Genomic DNA, 26,259 nt, shown 5'->3' on the forward strand with positions numbered 1-26,259 from the left:
CCATTAAAACACAAATGCACTCCTATTAATTATACTTCTGAGGGTCCAGTGACAAATTCAGGATGGTAAACCTAGAACTAACAAGAGCAGGGAAGTTGTAGAGACTGTAACCTACTCACAGGTACCATTTATGTGTGTGCATATCAGGGCTCTGCATGACCTTATTCTTACAACCTAGGACAACTGATCTCTCCTACAGTGTTCTTGCTCATGTTTGATCCTTTGATTACAAGCACAAGCCTATAATCCCAGCTGCTCAGGAGGTTGAGGCAGGAGGATCTTGGGTTTAAAGCCAAGTCAGAGGGCATGGGATGTGGCTCAAGTGGTAGGACAGTCACCTAGCATGCATGAGGCACTAGGTTCAACACTAGGCACCATAAAAAAAAGTAAAGATATTGTGTGTCCACCTAAAACTAAAATAAATTTAAAAAATTTAAAAAGCCAGCCTCAGGAAAAAGCAAGGCAGTAAACAACTCAGACCTTATCACTAAATAAAATACAAAATAGGCCTGGGGATGTAGTGCAGTGGTCATGTGCCCCTAAGTTCAATCACCAGTACCAAAAAAAAAAAAAAAAAAAAAAAAAAAAAAAAAAAAGAGAGAACATTGAAATGGTTAATCTTGCTTACATTACAATGCTAGAATCAGGTGGTGGAAATGTTGGTTTATACCAGAAAAGTTCTGAAAGAGGAATTTCCTTCTAGTACACTGCCAAAGTTAACTTTGAGATCCTTAAAAATAATCCCTAGTATTGAGAAAAATGAGGCTCAGGTATTTTAATCCTCTTCCTAGAGAATGAAACTGGTTCTGTTTGAGAATTGTGAGGGGGCCCAGAGCCACTAAGTCTTGGAATGAGCTTTGTGGAAGGAAGGAAGCTGCAGTTAGTGAAATCCAGAAGAACCTGGAAGAGTATCCAGGGCTCAGGAGACCAAAATGCATTTTGACTTTGTCCAGTTACATGAAGAGCATTCCATAATAATGATCCACCCAGTCAGAGACGTTGTGCATGATGGATCAGCATAGCATCTCAGACTATTTCTTTAAACTCAACATGTGAGTTCTTCCAGGTTAAGTCCTTTAGTTGCTCCCTGAATTATATATACATAAATTATGTCTTCTTCTGAGGGAGGTGTCTGTACTGGAATGAGTAAAGTGGAGTTATTTAATGACTTCTACATTTCTGAATATGTTTACAGAACACCATGACAATGAGGACAGTAATAAAGAAGAGTCACTTTATTTCAGGTAACAATGAATGACCAGGGGCTAGAAAAAAATGGGTAAAATAAAAGGGGTGCAGGAATCCTAAAAGTACAGAGCATAAGGTCAAATGTAGTCAAAGTTTCTTAAAGGCACAGTAGGAGTGCTGATTGCAGTGAAGTTGTTGATTCTATCCAAGATGATGGAACCCATTAGCAAAGTTCTCTGTCTTCTTTATGGTATTGTAAGAGTGAGTCTGCTCAAGAAGAACTGAGCAGCCTTGGGCACTTCTAGATCTTAAATACATCATGTGTTCCCTTTGTAAAGGTCAAACTCAGGATGAGATCCAAAAATCATTTCTGTACTGTTAGCCTGAGCTCATCAACAGGTATTCCATAGCAAGAAAAGTAGATAGAACAAAAATGATATCATGTCATAATATGGATGTGCAAAGAAGGCAAAATGTCTCTGAGACTCTTCAATTCAGGAGACTATGGATCAGACACTTGTGTCTAAAATTCACCATGCTTTATGCACAAGGTTGGCCCCTGCTATGCTTCTCATTGTGTGATCCTTCTGTGACTGTACCTTATAGGCAGAGCTGTGCCCTCTTCCTCTTGAGCTTGTTATCTTGTTATCAGTACACTGAGCAATGGTGGCCCTTGGTCTCTCTCTCATACCATGGCACCTAAACTATGTCCTTGAGATGAAAATGGTTTTTTGAATCATTTTTGAAGGGAGGCACCTGTTTGGGACTCCACCCTTCAGCTTTGAATCGGGACCAGCTGGGAGACTGTAATTTCTAAACCACCATGATTTCATCTTTTGTTCTTCCCTGCCTCAGCTGTGCCAGCAGTCTCAACAGTGAACTGGAGGAAGAGGAAGAGAATGACCTCCAGCTGGATGAAAAATATTTTGGGGACGCTGGTCATCCTGATTCATGTGACACACAAGAACTTGTCAGAAGCTCTGTGTTCCCATCACATGAGCCTAAAGTCAGCTCTACTGTGGATGGAACCAGTGAGTACTTTTATCCTAATTCAGATGAATGCAACTTGTCTCTCTGGTAAATCACAAATTCTCTGCACTCAACTCCACTATCTAGGCTGAGACATATGCCTGCAGAGCCAGGAGACCCAGTTTGTTTCCCAGCAGGTGTAGAGGTCAGGTAGATCTGAAGCTTTGCTATTTTTCTTGCCAGGTCAGTTTATTTTTAATCCTGGTCTGCACTGTGCCAGCCATAGTTGCGAGTAGACTGGAGTTCGGAGGAGGGGATTAGAAGCACCTCACAGACATCACTACAACTTGTTCCAGGAGGGATTGGTCAGACCTCAGTCTTTAAAGGGGTTAAATCATTCCTTCTGCAGTGTCCTTGGAAATTGCATTTATTTTCTAATGATTTCCTCTCTTCTTTTCATGAGATAGAATATTCAAAAATCATATGGAAGTCTCTTATGGTTCTTGAGTGTTGACTTAGTTTCTCAGCTTCCTCTGAGAAGGCTATCCTTCAATCAATCATTCCTGTTTCTGGTCCACCATACATTGCTGTAGTTTTCAACCCAAAGGAGCACAAATGATTCTTTCCTCCAGAGATTACATGTTGAATCATCTGTTCTGTCTGAGAGTTATGTTCTCATGTAAATTGTCAATGGCCAGTGTACATGATGGGGAACTGGCCCAGTTATTCAGACAGCAGAGAGCATTTCTCTCCACAAGTTCCAGGATTGTCACTCTTGTTGAACAAGAGCCCTGAGTGATAGTAGCTTTATAGAGCATGTAGAGAAAAAAAATATATTCTTCTTTCCTCTCTCTCAAGGTAGAGTTCAACTTTTCCTCAGATAAACTTTTGAAATTCTTGAGTCTTTACTCATTAAATCAGTTTTTAGGAAGAGCAGAAGTCTGGGATGTCTCCCTGTATCCGAATGTTTTATAGTAAAATTGACTGACTAAATTTATTTCCCAACCCTTGCTTTAGTCAGTGCCTTTTCAGGTGTGACCATGTTTTTCTTTTTCCCATTTCCACTGAGGTGCAGTGATGCAAAGGTTTAATCTCAGTGTCACAACATTGAGAAACAGAAATACAATACGTGTGGTGAACTATAACCACTGCCAGGTGATCTCTGTATACAGACTACTCCATTAAATCCTCAAGAGACACTGTCCACAGTTGGTGGTGTCTCTACAGTAGTGCTGCGGACACTGAGATTCAGCATGGTCACTGCCCCCAAATCTCCACTAGTGTGTGGTGGGAACACAGGGCCCATGTCTGCCTGACTCCTCAGCCAACATATTTTTACTGCTGTGCAGCCTGATCTTTCAAAGATGAGGCTGGGTTGGGTGTTCACCCATTCCTAATTCTGTATGTTACAAATGTTTTTGAGACAATTTCAAACAGAAACAGGGACATTGCTTCCCTGGAACAAAGAATTCATAAGGCCTCTCACATGGGTTGTTGAGCTATTAATCAGTATACTTTGTCCCTGGGAAGAGCCAGTGCCTCATCCATTCCCTCCAAATAGAGCTGGACACAGTCACCTTTATACATGAATCTGAAATGAAGAAAAAGAGCATTCTAATTGTACAAATATTCATCCTGTGTGGGTTCTCTGACCCTAATGTGTATATTGTGAACAGGACACAGCTGTAACTACAGTAGTGGTGCTGACCTCTCTACTCAGACCTATCCTCTGTGTACACAGAAAGCCCTGCAGAAACAACATGAATATAACTAAGCTACAACTTGATATTTTGTTGAGGACTTTCCCATCTTGCCCACTAATGGCATGTAACAATACTTTCAGAATTTGATAAATGGCTCCAATAGTTGTAGAGGATCTTCTACTGTGAGCCTTGAAAAATGTCAGCAGGGTTCCTCCCTGCTAAAAGCAGGCAACAGAAAACATGACAAAATTCTAACCCGATTTAAAATATTTATTGCAGATGACCTAGAGGGTAGACCTGGCTCTGTGGTCATTCACAGAAGTGGTAGAGAGAGCGAGTCTACATTGAGCTACAGCCACCTTGATACTAAATTACCCCAAAGCCCTTCAGTCTGAGTTCAAGGTAGTTTAAATGTAATATCCTTGTGGGAAGGTGAGACTTTCCCAAGGGACTTCACAGATTTGGCCACTTTTCATAATAGACACTATATAAGGAGGGGCTGGAGGTTTAGACACAGTGGAAAAAAATATTGTACAGAATGATTCAGGGATCCAGCCTCAAGGAACTGAAAGAAGTAGATTGAAGGGGAGGAGATTTGTTTTTGATATAATGAGACTAAATAGGATTTCATGAAAAGGAATGGGCCAGGATGTCAGGGGTTGGACATATAAAAGGAGTTCTCCTTCCCACCAAAATTATGTAATGATAGAGTGGCTGGTAGTAAGCATGGCATACAAGACCTTTGTGAAGAAACTGTCCACGTTGCCAAGAGTCCATGAAGAGATTCTTGTGTCAGTGGCCATTTTCAATCCTTCCAGGTCTAATCTCCTTTTTTCTCTGTTTCACCATTGCTTTCACAAACAGGTATATTGGTTTAAGATACTTTCTCCTTCAGGTCAAGAGGATCTCTCATGCATGTTACTGAGTGTCTTCAGTGACAGATGATTAATGATGGATGAACTGAGACTTGGGGACACACAGTACATGAGAGGCAGGGAGCAGCATCTGTAGACAAAGACCTGATTGCTAGAAGACTGTGAAGCAGAGTGAGAGTCAGGGAGGAGACAGCCTGACAAGGAAGGATGGTGTATGGGAGTGTTGGGATGTGATGTTGGATAACCTTGTGGGGCCAGGAATGAGGACTTCAAATGCAAGATGGGGAGTTGGAATTATTCAGGGGGATGTAGGAATACAGTTTTCACAAGCAGAGAGGGAACATGGTAAGAGCAGGACAGTGAGTTAGAAGGCTAGTGAGGCTGGGCTCAGTGGTCCCAGCAGGAGGTTCTCTCATGGCCAGGAGTGTGAGGCCAGTATGGGTAACACTGTGCAGCTGTATCTTAACAAAAGTAAACCTGACGGGAGAGTTGATCTTTGGGGGACTTCACAACCAGAGAAGGTAGTGAGGAGGAGAGTGGAAGAATCTAGACACCAGTAATGAGAGTATGATGAGGTGTGTTCTCAGGGTGATGGAGCCAAACAGTCAGATTGAAGAAATTTTGAGAAAACTGAAGCAGATCGTGGTGACAATGAGGAATTTTCAAGGAGAGTGTGTGGAGAACACAGTAGTGGGCAGCAGGCCCTCTTGTATCCAGTTCTTCCTGAGCCTGACCTGGATTGACATGAGGCTGCTGGAAACCTCCAGTCAGTTTAATTTCTGAGGACATCTATTCATTTCCCTAGGGACATAGAACACAATTATATCAGGAGGAATGTCCAATTTGCCTCTGTAGTATGTGGAAAATATAAGGATTATAAACCCGATCTCTCTTCACAGTTTTATACAATTGATTTACAATAAGGAGCCAGCTCCTCTGCTGCATTGCTTATAGCTGCTAACAGCCTCCAGGTGGCAACAGACTGTACATGTGTATGGATTGTAGGTGGTACATAGACCACAAGGAATCATAGGCTTCCGAAATGCAGAGAGGGAATGTTATACAACCACTCGACACCCCTTTCCATGGTATCCTATATTATTATTAAAAATAAATAAAGTAAAAGTATTAAACAAAAATAGCTCTGCCAAAAGAAAAATACTGTATTCCTAAATATATATATATATTGTAATTCCCACCACTTCAAGTTTGGATGTTAATATATTAGCCTACATAGTTGTCTCCTACTATCTAATTCTTGAACTAATTTTCTATTTCAGTTTGTTTTTTATTATTGGTACCACTGTTAAATACAAAACACCCGACAATAAGTGATGCTGCAGAGCTCTAGTAACAAAAAGCATGATATTGTCACAAAAATAGACCCAAAGACCAATAGATCAGAATAGAAGACAGAGGCAAATCCACATACTTAGAGCCCTGTGGTACTTAACAAAGGTGCAAAAATATAAATTGGAGAAATGAGCCTTTTTATTAATAAATTGTTCTGGGACAACTGGATAACTATGTAGAAAAATAACACTAAAACCCTATTTCTCACCCTGCACAAAACTCAAATGAAAATGGATCAAACACTTAGGGATTAGACCAGAAAACTTACAACTGTTAGAAAAGAACATAGGGCCAACATTCTACATATTATTGCTGGCACCAGCTTCCTCAAAAGTACATGAACTGAAACTATGAATAAATAAGTGGGACGCCATCAAACTACAAAACTTCTTCCCAGCAAAGGAAAGAAAGAAGAGTGTGAAGAGAGAGCCTACAGAATGGGAAAAATATCTTGGTCAGCTACTCATCTGATTAGGGATTAATACCCCAAATATATAAATAACTCAAAGCACTTCATACAAAAATATCCCAAATAACCCAATCAATAAATGGGCAATAGAAAAAATGAAATAGAAACTTCTTAACAAAAAAATTACAAATAGCCAAATAGATGAGAAAAGGTTCAACATCACTAGCAATTAGGGAAAACAAATGAAAGCAATACTAAAATTTTATCTCACTCCAGAATTGCAATGTTCAAGAATATACATAAAAAAAATGCAGGCAAGGTTGTGGGGAAAATGTACACTTGTATAGTGTTAAGGGGATTGCAGACTAGTACAAGTCCAGAAACCACTATAGAGATTCATCAAAAAACTAGAGATGTAAACATCCTATGAGGATCTGCCCACTCCTTGGTATTTTGCCAAAACTTCTAAAATCATCATACTACAGTGACAGCTACCTCAATGTTTATAGCAGCACATTTCATAATAGCTAAATTATGGAATCACCTTAATAGATAAATAAATTTTATAATTCTGACACATATATATGATATGTGTGTAAACACACACACACACACACACACACACACACACACACACACTGGGGTTCTTCAAAGGCATAAAAGAAAATGAAATAATGACATTTACAGGTAAATGAATAGCAATGAGAATATCATGCTACGTGAAATAAGCCAAACACAAAAAACTCAAAACTTGAATGTTTACTCTCATGCAGAAACTAGAGTAAAACAAAGGAAATGGGGAGGGCAGGATAGGATATCATACAGATAAAGGAAAGAGCAGTAATGGAGAAGATTGTGAGGCAGAGTGCAGAGATGGGTAAGGGGAGGCAATGCAGATGATTGTTTTTTGTTGTTGTTATAGATGAACACAATATATTTATATATATTTTTAACCTGGTGCTTAGGATTGATCAAAGGGACTCAGGCATTTGAGGCAAGTGTTCTCGACTAAGCCACAACCCCAGCCCCAGAATGAATTCTTAAAAAGTTGTTACGTGGACATATAAATATACCACAGGGGACGCCACCTTTATGCATAGGTAGAAAGAAGCAATCAAATATCAATTAATAGATGAGCAAAAAGAAGTTTAGTAGAGTAGATGAAAAAGATTTGGGAAATGTTAGGGGGAATGGGAGAAAAAAGAGAGAGGGAAGGGGGCAATCATGAACTGAAGTCAAATTGCATGTGTGTATGATTTTGTCCGAATGAACCCACTACTATGTACAACTACACAGTTCTAATCTTAAAAAAAGAAATATAGGTAAGAAAATCATTATGAAACCTAAAAAGGCAAAAACAAATTTCTGTGGAAGTTTGGCTATAGGTGGTAGACACATACTGGCCTGGAGCCTGTGTTTTCCAATGTCATTTATAGTAGGACAGGTTTTACTACATTTTTATATTTTATATGATCCAACTGGCAAAGAGGGGCACTGAGACATTAATAGACAAGCTGGGTTTACAGGGCTTAGAGACCTAATCAGGTGCTTGGCTTTTTAGTTGCTCTTCCTTCCACCTCACTAGGCTCCCTCTCAGTATCACAGACCTTCCACACTCTCTAGAAGGGCTTCCTTTTCTTCACCTAGGGGGACCTCAGTATGTGGCACAATGCTCCTGTCCCTAAGGAAACCAGGGCTGTGGGAATGTGCTGGGTGGCAGGCACATTTATTCCACGTGGTAGACATCCACTTATGCCCCAGTCTCTTGCCTGCCTCTTCAGATAAGCATATTCACCAGATTTCTCTGGCTCTCTTCAATATCCAGCCTCTATCTTGCCTCCCTAGTTTTAATTTGAGTGTTAACAGAGGTCCCACTCCCCAGCCTCTTGACACAACATTCCACTCTGTGTCTTCTGTTTTGTCTTTTGGGGACACCAATTGATTCATGCTCTCCAATCACCTCCATGGCCATATCCTCAATCACGTCTGCTCAGGTTTCTCTAAGTCTGAGCCTTGACATTCTCATGCCAAATATTCTTGGGTCATGTTAATCCTTATTTTCTCTGTGGCGCTGAATACACATTTTTCAGATAATGACCTCAGGTGTCAGATGAAAGTGGACTATTTCATGGACTTTTTATTGTGGCCTGTAAGTAAGAGATATCTGTAAACTGCTAAGCACAGTACCCAGCTGGCAGGAAGTGCTCAGCATACATTAGGTTGCTGCCTTGCCCTTTTGTAGCTGCCATGGTGGGTGTGGTGTTGAGTCTCCTCTTCACTTCCTCTTGATAGGGCTTCCCTGTCACTGTTTTCCCATGTACCAGCTGAGATGCAGCAGCATGGCTCAGTCCCTGCTCTTCCTCTTGTTCCCAGCCCCAGAGGCCTGAACTGGAACCTGGCTCTGACCCACTCTCCTCTTAGCAGGAACTCCTTTTATTGATAGTTTACATTTTGATGAACTTTTGTAATACAGAGAATTTGAACCCAAGTTCTTCTATGTGTGCCAGACCTGCCATACTCTATAGAGTGGTTTCTTTTTCTTCATTCTACCACTGAACTGCACCCTAGCCCTTGATAAATATTTTAACATATACATATTTCACATGTATGCATATGTATATGTATTTTATATATGTATGTGATTTTGTGCATATTGAAGTTTCACTACAAGGCATTATACTAGAAAGCACATAGAAAATTATACATAAAGGTGGTTTATGAAACTGTACCTAACAAGTTTTTACTGGAAGTTACATTCATGTGGAATATCCATCCATCAAACATTTTTTTCCTAAATAATAGAAACATATCCATCTGTTAACTTTTGCTTTTCTATGTGACATATATACGCTAATGATATGAGAAGGAAGTCCTGGCACCTTAGATCTTGTGTGGTGAAGGCTAGACTGTGCATGATATGGGATGCAGGCTGTTTGTGATGTCCTTGACACTGGTTGTTTTTACTCCCTAGATTCAGGTATTTCCTCTGTATTTGGGGTGTTGGCATAGATTTCTAACTCTGGTCCTCCACAGCTCTTCTTTCTCTTCTCCTGGCTCAGATACTGTCATTGTCACCAGGACAAATGGTATAAATATGACAACTAAAGGGCTTGGACACAATGAAGGAAAATTATTAATGCAAATAGCTGTTGGTCCTCTGTGTGTCATGGGAATTTAGAAAATTTTCTGTGTGCGACATCCTTTTTCCTGACAGAGAAAGCATCGTCCATGTTCCTTGACTCCTCTGTGGCTGCCTTTCTTCTCATTCTTCTTCTTGCCACAGTTGTCCTTTTGCTCTCTTTTGGTCATTGCCCTGTACACATTCTTATTCACTTGTCTGTGCCTTTCTATCCAGAAAACTTTCATGTTTGTAATATTGTCCTGAATAGCCCACTTGTCAATGAAAACAAAATTTGTCTTCTGGAAAGTTTATCATTATGTAATGATGTAAGAAAGATTATAAAAATAAAGAAACCAAAAGGTGTCTACGGGCTTGAGCCACCCTGCATTTCTGAAGGCTGCCTTTTTTGAACCTGGGCGCTCTCACTGTCTCTGCACTGGTGAGAACTGAGGATATTATGATGAATAACAGCAGATCCTTATTATTGTGGTTTTCTTTTTCAGAGCTGGATTCAAATGATCCTTCAGGAATGAAGAACTCTCTGAAGCTAGAGGGTGATTCTATGGATGGCTCCTTCGCCAACAAGCATGGCTGCCACATCATAGGCCACATCGATGACTATACTGCTCTCAGAGAGCAGATTGGGGAGGGGAAACAGCTGGTTGAAAAGATCCAGTCTCTCCTGAGGCCCACATGCAACTTCCTGGGCCTTGAAGCTCAGAGCTCAGAGGTAGTCACACCAGTAGCTCCTGGGTTCACCCTTTCTTTGTGCCCTTTGCCCTTAATTCTAGTTTCTTCTCCTCTATTTACTTTTGTGGCCTGCATCTCCCAATGACAGAGAAAGCATCTTCCAATTATTCTAGCCAAGCCCTTGCTTCCCTATCTCCTGATTCATTCTATGTTCTACTCTGTGGTACAGGAAGCCAACTAGATATTCTCCCTCAGAGCCACAGAGATATCTGTGCAGTGTTGCCACAATCCTCAGCAAAGTATTTGTTAAGAGTTGATGCCTGTATGATGTTGAAATCAGCACTGTCTCATGGTTCATTATCTGTTACAGTCATGCTGGCCCATGTGGATTAAAATCAGTCAGATGGACAGGTAGTGAGGGATTTGCATCCTTATATGTGGAAAGAGTAAGAACCTGGCAATGGGAGGGAGGCAATCTGCAAATGCTTCTCAGAGTGCATCTCTGTTCAGAGACAACAAGGGCCAATGGCTGTGCTGTCTGAGCCACCAAAGACCCATGGATGTATAGACAGAGCCTTGCATCCAGGTAACCCCCACTTCAGGGCAAGACACAGACCCCTATTTATAAACCAACTAAGGGGCCACAGGCCCAATGTGAGAAGTCACCTCTTGTGCCTCAAGTTCACTGGTGCAGAGGGGTCTTTTATTGCATGCGAGGAAGGTAAAAGGTCTGTAGAGGACATGACATGGGAATGAGCTTTGACAGCCTTATATAGGGTGTCCATGTGAGGAGTCATTCCAGGTAAAAGGAGCCACACTTAAGTCCTGGGACCTCAAAGGGATGAGCTAGGGTTTTCCAGGTTCAAGCAGCCCCTGCTTTGTGCCTCATCAACAAAGGAAGCTTGAGTCTTGTGCAGGGCTGCAATGTCATGAGCCCTGATATGTCTCAACTTCAGTGATGTCCATGGCTCCCTCCCACCTTTCCACAGGCACCAAGCAGCAAATGTTTCCATGAGCTAAGAAGCAGTGCTCATGCCCTGCAGCACATCCTAGATGAGTCAGCCTCGCTCCTGACCAAGTTCTGGAGAGCAGCTTTACCAAGCTTCCACGGCCCTGGGCTGCCTGGCAAAGTGGTAAGAGGCCAGTGTTGTCTTCTGGTATAAGCTTTGTTCTTCTGCCCCATGAGATTCTGTATTCTCAGTTCCAGGGCTTTCTGAGGGTCAGGAGCTACATAGGTTGTGCTGGATCTTAATATAGCATCCTGGAGGGAGACCCCTGGTGGATGTTTTCATTGAAGCTCTGATTACCTTACTTTGTCCTCACACCCCAAACTCCAAGATAATAATTCAAAGAGAAGAAAAGGAAATGGAGAAGCACAGACATAGATGCCCTGGTAATCTATAAATATCTGCTTCCAATAAATCTGAAGTTTGAGCTAAAATTCAGGGGCCTTTGAAGCTTCTCCATTCCTCAGGGCTTCTTGGTCAAAAGATCAAAGGAAGTCACTGTGATCCTGCAGCTTCTTTCAGTCATGCTCCTAGAATCCCAACACACCTTTTATCTCTGTTCCAGTCTGGGGAAAAGGTAGAGCCCCTAAAGAATTGTCCTGCCTTGGGTGGGCTAGTATCTGGATCCGCTCCCTAGTTTTTATTTCCATATTAATGTAACTGTTATGTTTGGGGAAAAACTATGCTAATTACAAGGAAGCACTTTACCATCTTCAGATTCGTACAGACATTTTGAAATGTGAACACTGTCATCAGGTAGCCCTGTGTCCCAGACATAGTATCTCTGAAATTCCAAGTCCTGCATGGATGGGAGAAGAAGGGTGAGAAAAAACTTCTGCAAGGACTGATTTGGAGGTCTTGTTCACAGTTGGGAGTTGCTGTGGGTCTGGAGTCAGGGTCTCCTTGATCCTTGATTGGGGGCTTTCAGGTTCTCAACATTCCTACCTGTGGTCTTTTTTCTAACTGTTCTGAACTGAGGGATTGAGAAGCTATAATGAAGGAGACTCAGTCTGCAAGTGCTGAGAATATTATAGAGTTCTACTTCTGATTGGTAGGAACCACAAAGAACTGGATATGTTTGGTCTCCAAAATGTTGTCTGAGAGCTTGTCCTTCTTCCCCAGGATGAGTCAATGAAGAGGGAGCTCCTGGATCTGCGAGCCCAAGTATCCAAACAGGAGAAGCTCCTTGAGAGCACAGCTGAGCGTCTGAAGACTGCCAACCAGCAGAAGGAAAACATGGAGCAGTTCATTGTCAGCCAGCGTAGGTGCCCCTGATCTGTGGAGCAGCAGAGGAAAGGGCTGGTCTTGCAGATGTCCCACTTGTGCTGCAGATAAACAGTGACCACAGAGGCACTGGAATGTTGGGAGGGGAGAGTCTGATGCACTGGGTCCAACCCTCCTGTGACATGAGCAATTGTGGTTGCAGAGGGAGCAGGGACAAAGGGGTCAGCAATAGGCCATGATTGAGGGGTGAGAAGAAAATGCTCTAGAAAATGCATGCCCAGCAAGTAGAGCCTAGCTGGAAATTCCTTCTTTGTGGGGCTCTTTTCTTCTTTCAGTGACCAGGACACATGATGTTTTGAAGAAGGCAAGGACTAACTTGGAGCTAAAGCAACGATTGCGTCTTACACAGTCACAGAGCCTGCTTCAAATACATCACCATCTGACATCAGATCTGTAAGTGACCCTGACCTCCTTTACCTTCTAGGAGATATCTGGTCCACTGCACAGGTCTCAGCTCCTGGATAGCCTCCTCTTAAGACTCCATACCTTCACCCTCCTGCCCGCTCAGCTTTCTACCCTGTTATTATTCTCCTCTCGTCACCATCTCTCCCCTTTAGCCCAATTTTCTCTCCTTGATGTCAGTCAAGCAAGGAGTCAAAGAAATGCAGTTCAGTTGGTCCTTGAGGGAAGAAACTTTCAAAGTCTCCCTGTGAATTAGTTGTCTACCAAGAGATCTTGAGGCCATATGTGCATTCTGGACTTTCCTGAACTACTTTATGAAAAACCAAATAAGGCATAACCTTATAAATTGACTTTAGTGCACAAAATTAGGTTAAGAACAGCATTTTATTTTAACACCTCATTTTCTTTAAAAAACATGAAGGAAGATCTACTTGGTCTCCTGGATATAAAAGAAAAAACTGATAATGAAAAAAAGACACTTTAAGGGAAATTTTTAATATATATATATCAGATATTCTCTACATTTATTTAAATGCTGTGCTAATAATTCCCTAGAAATCCTATTAAGAGAAACTTGATGTGTAACTGATTGTTTTAAATATGAGACATTAAACCTTTAAACTTATATGGTAAACATCAGAGCAGTTGAGCCTTCTAGGAATGTTCCTAAGTTGTACCCTGGGAGTCTTGACACACATAGTGTGATCAAGCATGGGATGTATATTAACTAGCTCTTGCTTTCTAATTCCCTTTGGATCTTCTCTGAGGATTGCTTTCTTTCCTGAGTCTCTTATCACAACACTTAGAGGATTGGCTCTGTACAGCCTCCTCCTATCGCTGCCAAGTTAACCCACAGCCTCCAGTTCCTGCTGGCTCCCTCCAGTGTGCATCCCACCCTCTCCTTGTTCATGATTTCTGGTCTCTAACTCCAGGCTTAATGTTAACTGGTTGTATGCCTTTGGCTGGCCCCTTTGCCTCTGTGAGCTACTACCCTTCATCTGTTAAAGGTGGACCTAGACTTGGATAATCTCTGAGGTCCCTGCCAATTTGACTTCTCCTTAAGAAAAATGAGACACACACTTAACAGGGGAACTTGCCTCAATATGTCCTCTTCAGTACAGGCTGTTTCTACATGTGTATGTTTCATGCTCCATCCTTATTTTCCTAGAATATGACAAAGGCCTTTATTTTTCTTCAGACCATATAACATGTAGTATGAACTGGGTAATAAAAGGACAGTAGTAGGATCTGACCATATGATATGCAGTAGGGCTATGGCTGGGGCACCAAGGATTTGGGTGCACAGGGAAGCTTATCCTCTAAGCTAGAACCTGGAATCTCCTCCAGACCCAGTGCATCCCCTTGACTCATTCTTTTTACCACCTCCCACCATGTTTATACCTTCCTGCATGCTTTGCCCTAATTCCAGTGTCTGGGCATTATAAGTGGGGTCTAACAGTTCCATCTGAACAGGATTCTTTTGTTTACTTGCAGGTGAAATCCTTAAGGGTCCTTCTGTGTGCTCCAGCATTGAGACTCTTGCCTTCCAGGAGCCACAAAAGAAGCAAAGCCACCACAGGTCCCTTAAACACGAGGAAGCCTAGGCCTAACCCCCTCACCACATCTGAACAACTGTCTATCTGCTAAGGAGCACTTGGGCCCTATTCCTTCAAATCTGGTGCAGGTCTGAAGAGGTGATCAGAAATGTCTCCTACTAGGGTAGTCAGAAAGGCAGAATGACTTCCTGCCAGTGATGGAATACCAGTAGTCAAATACCACCAGGCCTCTCACTAGACAAAGTGCACCTAAGAGTGCATGCTAAACCTCGAGACACTGCTTCTGAACAGCCTCAGTGACACAGCACCTGTCACAACACAGTCCTCACCTCAGCAGCTCTCCTCAGAAAATCAGCTCTGGGGAAATTGTTGCCTCCTACACAAGGGTCATGTGGTTCCAATGTAGAGCTCCTTGGCAGTTCTAGAAGCACCCTAGTGAGCAGCAGGGCCCTGCTGGACAGTGTCAGTGAGACTCAGCTAGCACCTTTCACAGATCCACACCTGACCATGTGGCTCCTCTAGGCCAAGCCAGGCTGGACTTTGCACTGCACCATCAGGTCTCACCTCTTTGAGTCCATGTGAGGAAGGAAATTGATGACTTGCTAAGAGGCCCTCTCATTTATAGCCTAGCACAATCTGCTTCCTTTATTCACTCATTCTCCAAATTTTACTGCCCCCACTCCTCCACATTAAATATGCTGTGCCATTTTGCTAATCTAACTTCCCTCAGGGGAATATGAGACTGATGTCCACACCAAGTCTATGCAAAGTCTTGCATATGGCAGCCTCTACTTGTTTCTTAGTGGTGTGGGCCAGGCCCCAATTGTACTGAAGCCTCCTTTGTGTCTTCAGAGTGCTCCTAGTATGCATAAATGTAAGATAGAGGTTTATTTATGTTGCTGTAGCCATACGTTGAAGGCCAACATCACTGATGGCAGGCAGGGTGAAACTGTAACGGTCTTTCAGTGGCTTTTTTTTTTCTTTTAAAGCAAAGTTTGTATAAATAGTTTCTTTTTTTTTGTCTTTGTTTCCCATGTCTATATTAGTCCCTAGAACAAGTGTTAAGAATAGAAAATAAAATAAGCCATACCCCAAAAAACAAAGACTGAATGTTTTCTCTGGTAAGCAGATGCTGATCTATAAAGCAGGGTGGTGGGGAATGAAGGAACCTTGGATTGGACAGAGGGGAGGGAGGTAAAGGGAGGGGTGTGGAGGTGTGGAGGATTGTGGAATGAGAGGGACTTTAATACCCTATATACATTTGTGACTACACTACTGGTGTTGACTCTGCACCATGTTCAGCCAGAGGAAGTGCTCCATTTGTGTACAGTACTATCATATATTATTAATTAGAATAAATTTAAAAATTAATATTAAAAAATGATAAAAATCTTTAAAAGAATAGAAAATAAAACTGTCGTGAAGAAATTTATTGGCTAATTCTGAGGTCTAAGTTTTAAAAAGTGACAATTTTTCCTCCTTGCCATTTTTCAAGAATTTCTAAGATAAGACAAGTGATTCTTAAACCTGATGTGCCTTTACAATTTCACAGGGAAGGACATATTTTGCTGTTTGTTCTGCAGCATTAAAACTTAGGAGTCAGGATGGCAGTGGAGAATTGGTTTCTTTCCATCCTGGGTTTGAGCAAGATAGAGAAGAACATTTTCTTTGACGTGTCTTCATCTTTGATGACTGTGAGGCATGGAAAGCTTTTATAAAAACAGGACACATTGTGGGGGAAAGGCAGGAAATGCCCAAGTGTGTATTTAGCTAGACTGTGTTAATCAGGAACCTGTCTCAAAGTGTATGTTCCCCTTTGCAGTGCCCAAGAGGGCCAGGCAGTCCATCAACCTTCATCGTCATTTTAAAGATCAAAATTAAAAAAGAATTTGAAGATTTTCATTTCAAAGGGGGTCTGTTTCACAGTCAGCTATGGGGATTGTGGTAGCGACTCCTTGGGCTGCAGTATAAAGCACTTTAATGGTTATGGGACTCTAATCGAGGATTTGCCTCTTTATGTAAATATCCCAGGTGATAGTGATGCAGACACAGTTTAACACACTGATGATTCTGATACAGGTGGGCCACAGATGACAGTTTAACACACATTGTGCATGTCATTGAGTCACAATAAATTTATTTAAGAACCTTAATTGATAATGATCATTCCATAAATTTTGGAATAAAAATTTTTTTAAATAATCCTTCAGAAAATTTTTGTGTTCTTTCTCCTTGCAGAATTAAAATAAAGCTATTAGTCTATAGTTATTTCCTAGAAATAGTTAAAAATTAACACAATGACAGAACAAAAACTTATAATCATTATCACAAAACCACCACCATTACCAGCAGCAACAACAAAAAACCTTCAATAGACCTCCCTGTGTAGAGACATGGCCACTCCCTTGGGAAGATATGAAGTCAACCTGTGCTTTACACTTGAGTGTTTTAAATATTTGCATGAATGATTTTGGCTTTGAAATACAGAGGAATTTGCTGGCAGATTTGGATGAATGGTTGGAAACTGCTCAGACCCATTACTTGAATCTAAAAATAATGTAGTCAATGGTAAGGACGTGCCTGTATAGTTTCACAGGGAAGGGAATATTTTGCTGGTTAAAAGATACTATTATGTATTTTTAGTGCTACAATAGGTAGCACTTTTCTGACCCTGAGTTTATTGCAGCAAGCCTGCAAATTTCCTTCTTTTACTTCTGAACTTCAAGGGCTGGTATCCTTGATAAAATAATCAATGGTCACAGGACAACTCAAATATTTCTTCTTAGTAAGTCAGCTTACTATGAAGCAACTTTACGATGACAACAGCAACATATTACCTCTTGTAAGTCTGAGACTGGTGGATACAGTCCCCAGCTACTTTTGGAGAAAACTTTTGAAAACTATTGTATTTCCCCATTTATGATTATAAGAAATAATTCAAAATATCTGTTTGAATTAATAATTTTTTAAAAGGCAACAGCAAAAGCTGGAGTTGTAGCTCAGTGGTAGAGCATTTGCCTGGCAAGTGTGAGACACTGGGTTTGATCCTAGCACCACATAAAAACAAAGGCATTGAGTCCATACACAACTGAAATAAATAAATAAAAGGTGACAGCAAAATATCCTTGAGGCAGATTCTCCAGTATTTAATTTTTTATAAGTATATTCTATCCCTGTTGTGGCAGAAACACAGCTCATTCTGTAAGAAATAAAAAAAAGGAGGGGAGGCTGGTGCAGTTCATATAGTTCAGTTCATAGAGTGCTAACCTTTGCAAGCACAAGACCTTGGATTCAATCCCCAGCACCGGGAAATTAAAAAAGGAAAGGAAAGGGGAAAACCTCAGTCATATATGACTACCACTGTCTTCCAAGTTTTTTCTAATTCAAATAAAATCCATGGAGAATTCTTTGAGGAAAATAGAGTGAAAGTCCATAAAGGGAGACAGAAAAGAAAATAGGACAGGTACCTATTGTAGCACCTTAAATACAAAATACTATGTCTTGACCTGCTGTCTTAAGACCTTCAAAATTTACAGAGAATTCATCATAGGGTTAGGGTTAGGGTTATGAAATAATACTTGCCACAGTCTGGCTGGGCACAAAATAACCGAGCCGCCACACAGCCTTGTAGGTTCAAAACAGGAACTCCTTTATTCTCCGCACTCCTGCGAACGCTACGCACGCAGCCTTCTCCCAGGACACACCACACACCAACCAGAAATCCCTCCTCCAGAAATCCCTTCTCCAGCACTTCCCCAACCAACCAGAACTCACCAGGAATCCCCGCAAGAACTCCAAAGTTGCAGGCCCAGTTGGACAGCTGGGGTCTAATATACAATTGAATACACAGCTTAACATAACTATCATCATCTCAATGGCTTGCTGGCATCACCTCTCAACCACTCCATTCTGGTAAAAATGCCATGTGTCATCCTGACTCGGCTGTGGCCCTCAACAAATACTCTATTTTTAATGGTGAAGTAGAAGAACCTGGAGAAGGAGGAGGAGGAGGAGGAGAAGGAGAAGGAGAGGAAAGAAAAGGGAAGAGAAAGAGGAGGAGAGAAAAAGATAAAAAATGAAGAAGATGTGCTGTGTCTTTGGAAATCTGCTAGGGGCTCCATTGCCTTCCAAATGCCTCCAGGATTCTAATAAATATAGTCATCTCCCCCCTCAATACAATGGCAGCCCTTTCAGAACTAAGTACAACCACCCCATGAAATTACAATTTTCTGCCCTGAAATTACAATTCTGCATTTTTCTCCATCGCTGGCTCCTTCACCAACAAGTCTTCTAATCTAGTTCTGAAATCAGGAAAGAGGAAAACAAAAAACTCATGCTTCATACTGTTTTAGAAAATTAATTTGGAGACACCTCCAGTACTGTGGTTTCCTATTGAAATAAAACAAACCACAACTCAAAACAGAAAAAGGAAACTCAAGATTAATCACTAGACACCAACAATTAACTTGCAAATAAGAACTTTGTAGTTGAAACAATCAAATATTTTGTCTTTTTTCATTAGCACCTTAAAATTTATTTCCCTTCCACCCATTGAGTGGTGCCCTGATCTCCTGCCAACTGAGCTATTAACTTATGTTATTAAGTTCATGAAGTGCTTACCTTGCAAGCACAAGGCCCTGGATTCAATCCCCAGCTCAAACAACTATTTAAAATTTTAATGTGACTAACTCTTTCTTTGATTCTCATCTTCCTATTTCTTATGTTAGCCAGCATCTTTTTTTCCTGAATTTTCATTTCTTAAAATCTGTGCCGTGAAGAAAAGAAACAAATGGCCCTGAAATACTACCAGGATGGACAAAGAAGGATATGCCCAGAAAACCCACATGTGGTGCTTTGAGAAATAGCCCTGAATCTGCATACGCACATGCACATTTTGTTCATGGAATATGGCACAACTGTCATGCACTGTTCTATAGCCTTTGTCTTGCAAGTTTCACATTGTTATAACACTTGAACTAGATTTCCTCCCCATGGTGTATAATCAGGGAGAAAGGTTAAGAATCCAACCAAATAAGCAGGGAAGATTCACCAACTTTGCATTTTTAAGTCAATAGATAATTTTATGGTTATTCATGGGGCACAAAATAATAATTCAGTACATTTATACAATGTGCAATGACTAAAATCAGGGATGTTACCATTTCCATTCCCTAATAAACTCAACAAATTTTTAAAATACTAATTATGTTTACTGAACACAAAATTATGTTATAATTAATAATAGGTATCTATGAAATTCCCACATACTAGAAAGACAAATAATATCCTTTTAAATAATACAAATGAAAGAAAAAAAAATCACAAAAGTAAGTGGAAAATTCTTCAAACTTAATGACAATGATAGGAATATATTCTAAAATTTGCAGCCAAAGTGGTACTGACAGGAAAATATATAACTTCATGTCGACATCAGAGAAGACAGTTTAAAACCAATGATCTTAATTTCTATCTTAAGAATCTAGAGAAAGACAAGCAAATAAAATCCAAAGTAAATAGGACAAAGAAATAATAAAGAGCAGATATCAACCCAATGGAAAACAGATAAACTACAGAAAAAAATCAAGTTTTTGAAAAGATTAATTAAACTTATAATTACCAAGCAAGAATAATTGAGAAAAATGACAGAAAATAAAAATTATCTTTAGGTGGTATCCATAGATTCTACAAACATTAAAAGTGAGATAATCATGGACTATAATGAACAACATTATATCCAGAAATACAATAACTTAGGTGAAGTGGACAAATCTCTTGAAAAATAGATTTCTCAAGACAGCAAGATTATCCCTGTATGAAAAAAATTTCATTTATAATTTGAAAAAAATTTTTCAATATTTTGGTTTTTTTAGTTGTAGTTGGACACAATAGCTTTATTTTATTTATTTATTTTTATGTGGTGCTGAGGATCAACCCCAGCACCTTACACATGCTAGGCCAGCACTCTGCTGCTTAGCCACAACCCCATCCCATAATTTGAAAATTTGACACAAATAAAATTCTAACTCTCAGAGATTTCACAGATTGAATTCTTTCATTTATTTAAAGAAAAAGTGATTCAAATATTCACAAGTTAAGGGCTGGGGTTGTGGCTCAGCAGTAGAGCACTTGCCTAGCACGTGCGAGGTCCTGGGTTCAATCCTCAGCACTACATCAAGACAAATAAACAAAATTAAGGTATTGTGTACAACTAGAAAACAAATATATTTTTTTAAAAATCCACAAGTTAGAAAATAAAAGGAGAAAAAAATCTCTCAACTAATTTCTTAGGTAGACCTAACCCTGATACCAAAACCAAATGGAACATATCTGATACCAAAAGATCTGATAACAACAATATAAAAAAAAATATGCACAACTATTTCTCATAAACATTTGTGCAAAAATAAGTCCTCTACAAAAGCAAGCCAGACATATGTAACAGGAACAATACAACCCAAATAAGTTTAGTTTGGGAATGTAAAATTTGCTCAATATTTGAAAATTAAAGAATATAATTTACTTCATTAACAGAACAAGGAATGAAAAATAGATATACAATAATTTCAAAAAAGTATTTGACAAAATCGAAACTCATTCCTAATTTTTTTTTTAAACTAGGAATAGGAGGAAATTTTTCTTACCTGACACAATGTGTCTATGAAGAACAAACAACTGATACATTTAGTAGTGAAATGCTGAATGTTTCCAACCTAACTTCAGGTACAAGGTGAGGATTTCTCTCCATGTTCACTTACTCCAATGCTGGACATCTGAGTCCACAAAATAAGGAAAAATAAGGACAAGCTGAGAGGAATAAGTGTGGAAATGAAAATAAGAAACTACTTTCATTTGAAAAAAAATCCTAAAAAATCTTCTTTAAATTGTTTTTATTATTTTGTGATATTGACAGGGTCATAGGATTAAAAGTTAATGAACAAACACCCAAACGTGGTGACAAAGGAAGAGACCCTGCACAGAGAAGAATTGGAAGACTTTAATGTTACCAAATAAGTTATTCTTCTCTTTACATCTGCTAAGTTTCTAGTATTAGTTTAAAAACTTCTCCCCAAGGCCAATGTTATACAAATACTTTTTTAAAATTATCTTGAAATTAGTGTTTAAGTTATTATTATTATTATTATTATTATTATTATTATTATAACTTATTTATTTTGGGCTTACATTCATTTAGTTTTTTTTTGTCTGATGTGTCAGTGCTCCAGCATGATTTCCTTCCAGAAGAGATTTTTTTAAAAGTTATCATTTCCTCGACTGATTTGATATATCATTAGCTTATTTGTTTATATGCCAATATAATCATATTTTTCAAGTTCAAGAAATAAAATTTTTTATTCAGCTTTGTGTCACTGTGACCAAAATACCTAGCAAGAACACCTTAGAGGAAGGAAAGTGCCTGTGCAGCTAAATATAAATGGAATAGTTTGTCATACATTCTTTACTATCTGACTCCTTTTGCACACCATAATATTTCTGAGATTCTTTTATGTTATTACTCGTATCAGTAGTTTATGTTTTTATTGCAGAGTTTTATTCCATTTCAAGGATTATGATAACTTGTTTTATCCAGGCACTTGTTCATGGACATTTTGATTGCTTCCATTTGGGAACTACTCTGAGCATAGCAATTCTGAAGTTCATGGGAACATGTACTTTTCTAGTTTTATGCGTTTATGTCTGGTGACAGCATTGACAGGTCATATGATAAGTGTATGCTCTTATCTTCATAAGCAGCCACCAAACTGTTTTTCAAAGTGATAGTAACATGTATCCCTCTCAACAACAGAGGATGGAGCTGCAGTTGTTCTAAATCCCTGCCAACACTTGGCATTGTCATTTGAATTTTAGACATTATGATGGATGTGAGTTGGTCTTCATTTTTGTTTTCCTGATGACTCATGCTCTTGAGCAAATTTTCAGGTGTTCATTGATGTTTACATTCCTTTCTTTGTGTAGTATCTGTTGAAATATTTGATCCTTCTTTAAGTTGCTTGTCTTACTATTGCCAAATTTGAAGATTTCCAATGACCATAAATCTTGTCAGATACCTGAATACTGTTAATCTAATAATAATAAAATTTATTTTATTATTATTAATATTGTAAATATTATATGTGGCTTATCTTATCATTTTCTTTTTCTTGATGGAAAATTTCAAACAGCAGAAATTTAAGATTCAAATAATGTTTAATTTAACTCTTTTTTACATTAATAATTTGTCCTCTTTATCTCAAATATAAGAAATCATTGCCAATATAAAAATTCAAGGCCAGAAATTTTTTTCATCTTAGTTTTCTTCTCCGAGGTTAGAGTAGCTTTTATTTCTAATGCAAAAACAATGAATTAGCACACTGAGAGACCAAGCTGAAGTCTGTCTCTAAATAGAGCACAAGGGGTAACAGCATCTATAACAAGAAGATAAAGAAGTATAAAAGGGAAGCTAAGGTAAATGAGTCCCAATCTGACTTCTAGAACAAAAAAAAGACACATTGGGCGAGCACAGATAAGAAAAAATAACATAAGAAAAATGTCCTGGCTTGTCTTCAGATACTAAGACATATAAAGCATTAAAGAAAAGTTTAAATCACACATACATATGTGTACACACACACACACACACAGGCATACCCCAATGGAAATTTATCATTTTAAAGTGTTCCATAACCAGAGTAAAAATAGAAAGTACAGATTCTTCACAAAATTACAGAGGGATTCACAATAGTAGTACATAATGAAAAATACAAAGTAAGATCTTATTATAATATTACTAATAATATAACTGTGGACTTGATAGCAAATTTTTAAAAGAGGTGCATAAAATAGAAGCATGAGGTAAAGTATGTTATTACTAATCTCTTAAATAAGTTTCACATAATGCCAACAAAATTGCAAGATGTTGGAGAAAATGATAACTAATTATTGTGTAGGAAAACTGTGTTACCCAAGGCAATTTTTACTACCCCAGAAAGCATTTCAAACCCATGTAAAGGGGAAATATGAACTGGCCAAGGCTCCAACTGTTCTTTTCACCATGTGTCAAAATGAGAAATCACCAACTGGCACATTTCACTGTTGATGTTTATTTATGTTACTATTTTCATGGCTGGTCCCTAAGATCTGAGTTGACAGAGGCAGAAGCTCTATTTTTACAGATCAACGTCCCTAAATTATAGAAAAAAAGTACATTTTCTCTTTTCTTATACTTAATGTAGAATGACTTTTGTTCACCAAAATGTGTGAGGATATTTGATCCTCTAACAGTCAGTCAGTTCTCTAGTGGATCCCCTCTGAGAGCCCTGTAATTCAATTCTATGCTGACACTTCTTAGAGAATAGGGTTAGATCCCACAGTTTGAGGGTGTGCTCCACTTTGGATTCCAACAGCAAGCATAGGCTGCGGGGTGTGTGTGTGTGTGTGTGTGTGTGTGTGTGTGTGTGTGTCTGTGTGTATTTATATTTTATCATATAAACATTTTATTTCATAAATCGATCTATTATATGTATAGATGGTAGGCTATAAATTGGGGTTCCTAATCCCCTCCTCACTTTTGGTTAATTTGCTAGAGCAGCTCACAGAACTCAGGAAAACACTGTGTTTGCAAATTTATTGGTCTATCAACAAAAGATATTACAGAATAGATTGACATGAAGCCAGATGAAAGAGAGCACAGGTAAGGGAGAAGAGGTGCAGAGCTTCCGTGCCCTCTCCAGGAATGCCACTCTCCAGGAATCTTCCCATATTCTGCTACCTGAAAGTTCATTCAAATCATGCCAATTGCATTTTTAAGAGTAAAACTGAAAATACTTTAGATGAAAGTATGTAGTATGTCAATGTCTAGGTCAATCCTGACATGCCTGGTCATATTACTGGAAAGCAGTAAAATGTTCTGTGCTGGGGCAGAGTATCATGAGTCCTTGACAGCCTGTGGATTTCGAGATTTGGGCAGGTGGGGAGTGGTACTTCTTGTAGTAGACTTGATATGTGTTGGGTGTGAGTTGAAATCAGAGCTCTAAATTAACAGTCATCCTGAGAAGGGCAACTGCCAAGGCATTTGCAATAAGAAAAAACTGCCACTGTTCTATTGACTGGGTCCTCCTTTCTCTGGGGAGCAGGCATTTTAGGAAGTTTCCACAGTGGACCTGCAGGAGAGATGAGAGGACCTGTCCAAGAAAGAGCATGTGCCCTTCATTCTTTTATTGGTTTCTTTCTCTTGCTGTTGTCTGCAATCTTCCATTTTTCAGGGTAAGGATGGGAAAATATCTTCAATATACAAAGATTAGAAAACCAAAAAAGATGTCCCATGCTGAAATTAAAAAAGGCACCCAAGGTGAAAGTAAAACCAAATCAAAGAGATGTAAAAATATAAAAGCTCCCCCTATGTATTCTGTAACATCAGATTATATTCTAAACAGTGCATCTTTAGGATACTTCCCTTTGCTCTACTCAACGTCTTGACAATATCAGTGACTGCTCTTTTCTTTAGGCAAAGAATAGTGTAATCTACTTAGAAATTATATATATAATATAATTATTATATATAATAGTATTCTAAATAAACTATTTGTGACAGTCACTATCAAGAGTATCACTCTATACTGACTAGACTAAAAACAATTGTCCTTTGGGGCTGGGTCATGACTCTGTGGTGGAGAGGTTACCTGACATGTGTGAGGCCCTAGTTTGATCCTCAGCAACACATAAAAATAAATAAATAAAATAAAGTTATTGTGTCCATCAACAACTAAAAGGCTGTTTAAAAAGAGGAAGAAACACAATTGTCTCTCATGAAACCTTATTTTAGGGGGTACTCCTATAAATTGGTAGTCCAACAAAAGTTTTGATTGTGTGCTTTTCATTCTCATTCACTTTTGTATAACATTTCTTTTAAATATGATTTTCTCTTACATTTTCATTAGTAAGTAAATTTGCTTTTCCTTAGAATCTTTGTCAATCTGATTTTTAAAAATCAGCTTTCTTGGAGCTGGGGTTGTGGCTCAGCAGTAGAGCACTTGCCTAGCATGTGTGAGCCCTGGGTTCAATTCTCAGCACCACATATAAATAAATAAATAAATAAATTTAACAGTATTGTTTCCAACTATATCTAAGAAATAAATATTTTAAAAAATTTAAAAATCAGCTTGTCTTGTTCGAAAATTGAAAATAATCATGTTGATATTCCTTTTGAAATTATAGTCTTTTATGAATCTTTTAGGCAAAAGAAAAAATTTAATTATATTGAGTCTTTCTAGGAAAACTCAAGTCTCTTTTTGTGCATAACTTAGTATGTTAAATTATCCTTCCAATAGATTTTGCACATCTCTCTTATATTTTTTCTCTAATTATTTGGTTTGTTGTTGCTATTATGAATGGATCCTTTCTTCCTTCACATCTTGTGGTAGTTGCTCTATATGTAGCAGTAGTGATAATAATAGAAAAATGAATATTAACCATGTGCAAGTCAATTGTTATAGTATGGACATAGAAATGTCCCCTAAAGAACTCAAGTATTAAACAAAGCAAACATGTTCAGAGGTGAAACAGTTGGATTACAAGAACTGGATTGATCCATTTGATGAATTAAAAATTTGAATGAACTATTGTTTGGTAACTGTAAGCAGGTGAGTCATGATGGGAGGAAGAAGGTCAGAGGGAGCATGACCTTGGGCTATATATGTCCTGGTCCC

At 39.0% G+C, this 26,259-nt stretch overlaps 1 protein-coding gene across 1 annotated transcript in view; it reads left to right on the top strand.

Moving 5' to 3' along the window:
- The window catches only part of LOC308655441 (uncharacterized protein), a gene marked incomplete at both ends in the record, with an annotated part of 42,055 nt that overhangs the window by 13,753 nt on the left and 2,043 nt on the right, over positions 1-26,259 (top strand). Inside the window, 5 exons of the mRNA XM_081305568.1 lie at positions 10,122-10,348; positions 11,298-11,441; positions 12,438-12,576; positions 12,875-12,992; positions 21,278-21,284. Of these exons, the coding sequence (XP_081161694.1) occupies positions 10,122-10,348; positions 11,298-11,441; positions 12,438-12,576; positions 12,875-12,992; positions 21,278-21,284 (635 nt within the window). The remainder of the gene's footprint in view (positions 1-10,121; positions 10,349-11,297; positions 11,442-12,437; positions 12,577-12,874; positions 12,993-21,277; positions 21,285-26,259) is intronic.

The sequence above is a fragment of the Spermophilus citellus genome (genome assembly GCF_964194105.1).
Source record: "Spermophilus citellus genome assembly, chromosome: 9".
NCBI classification, from domain to species: Eukaryota; Metazoa; Chordata; class Mammalia; order Rodentia; family Sciuridae; genus Spermophilus; species Spermophilus citellus.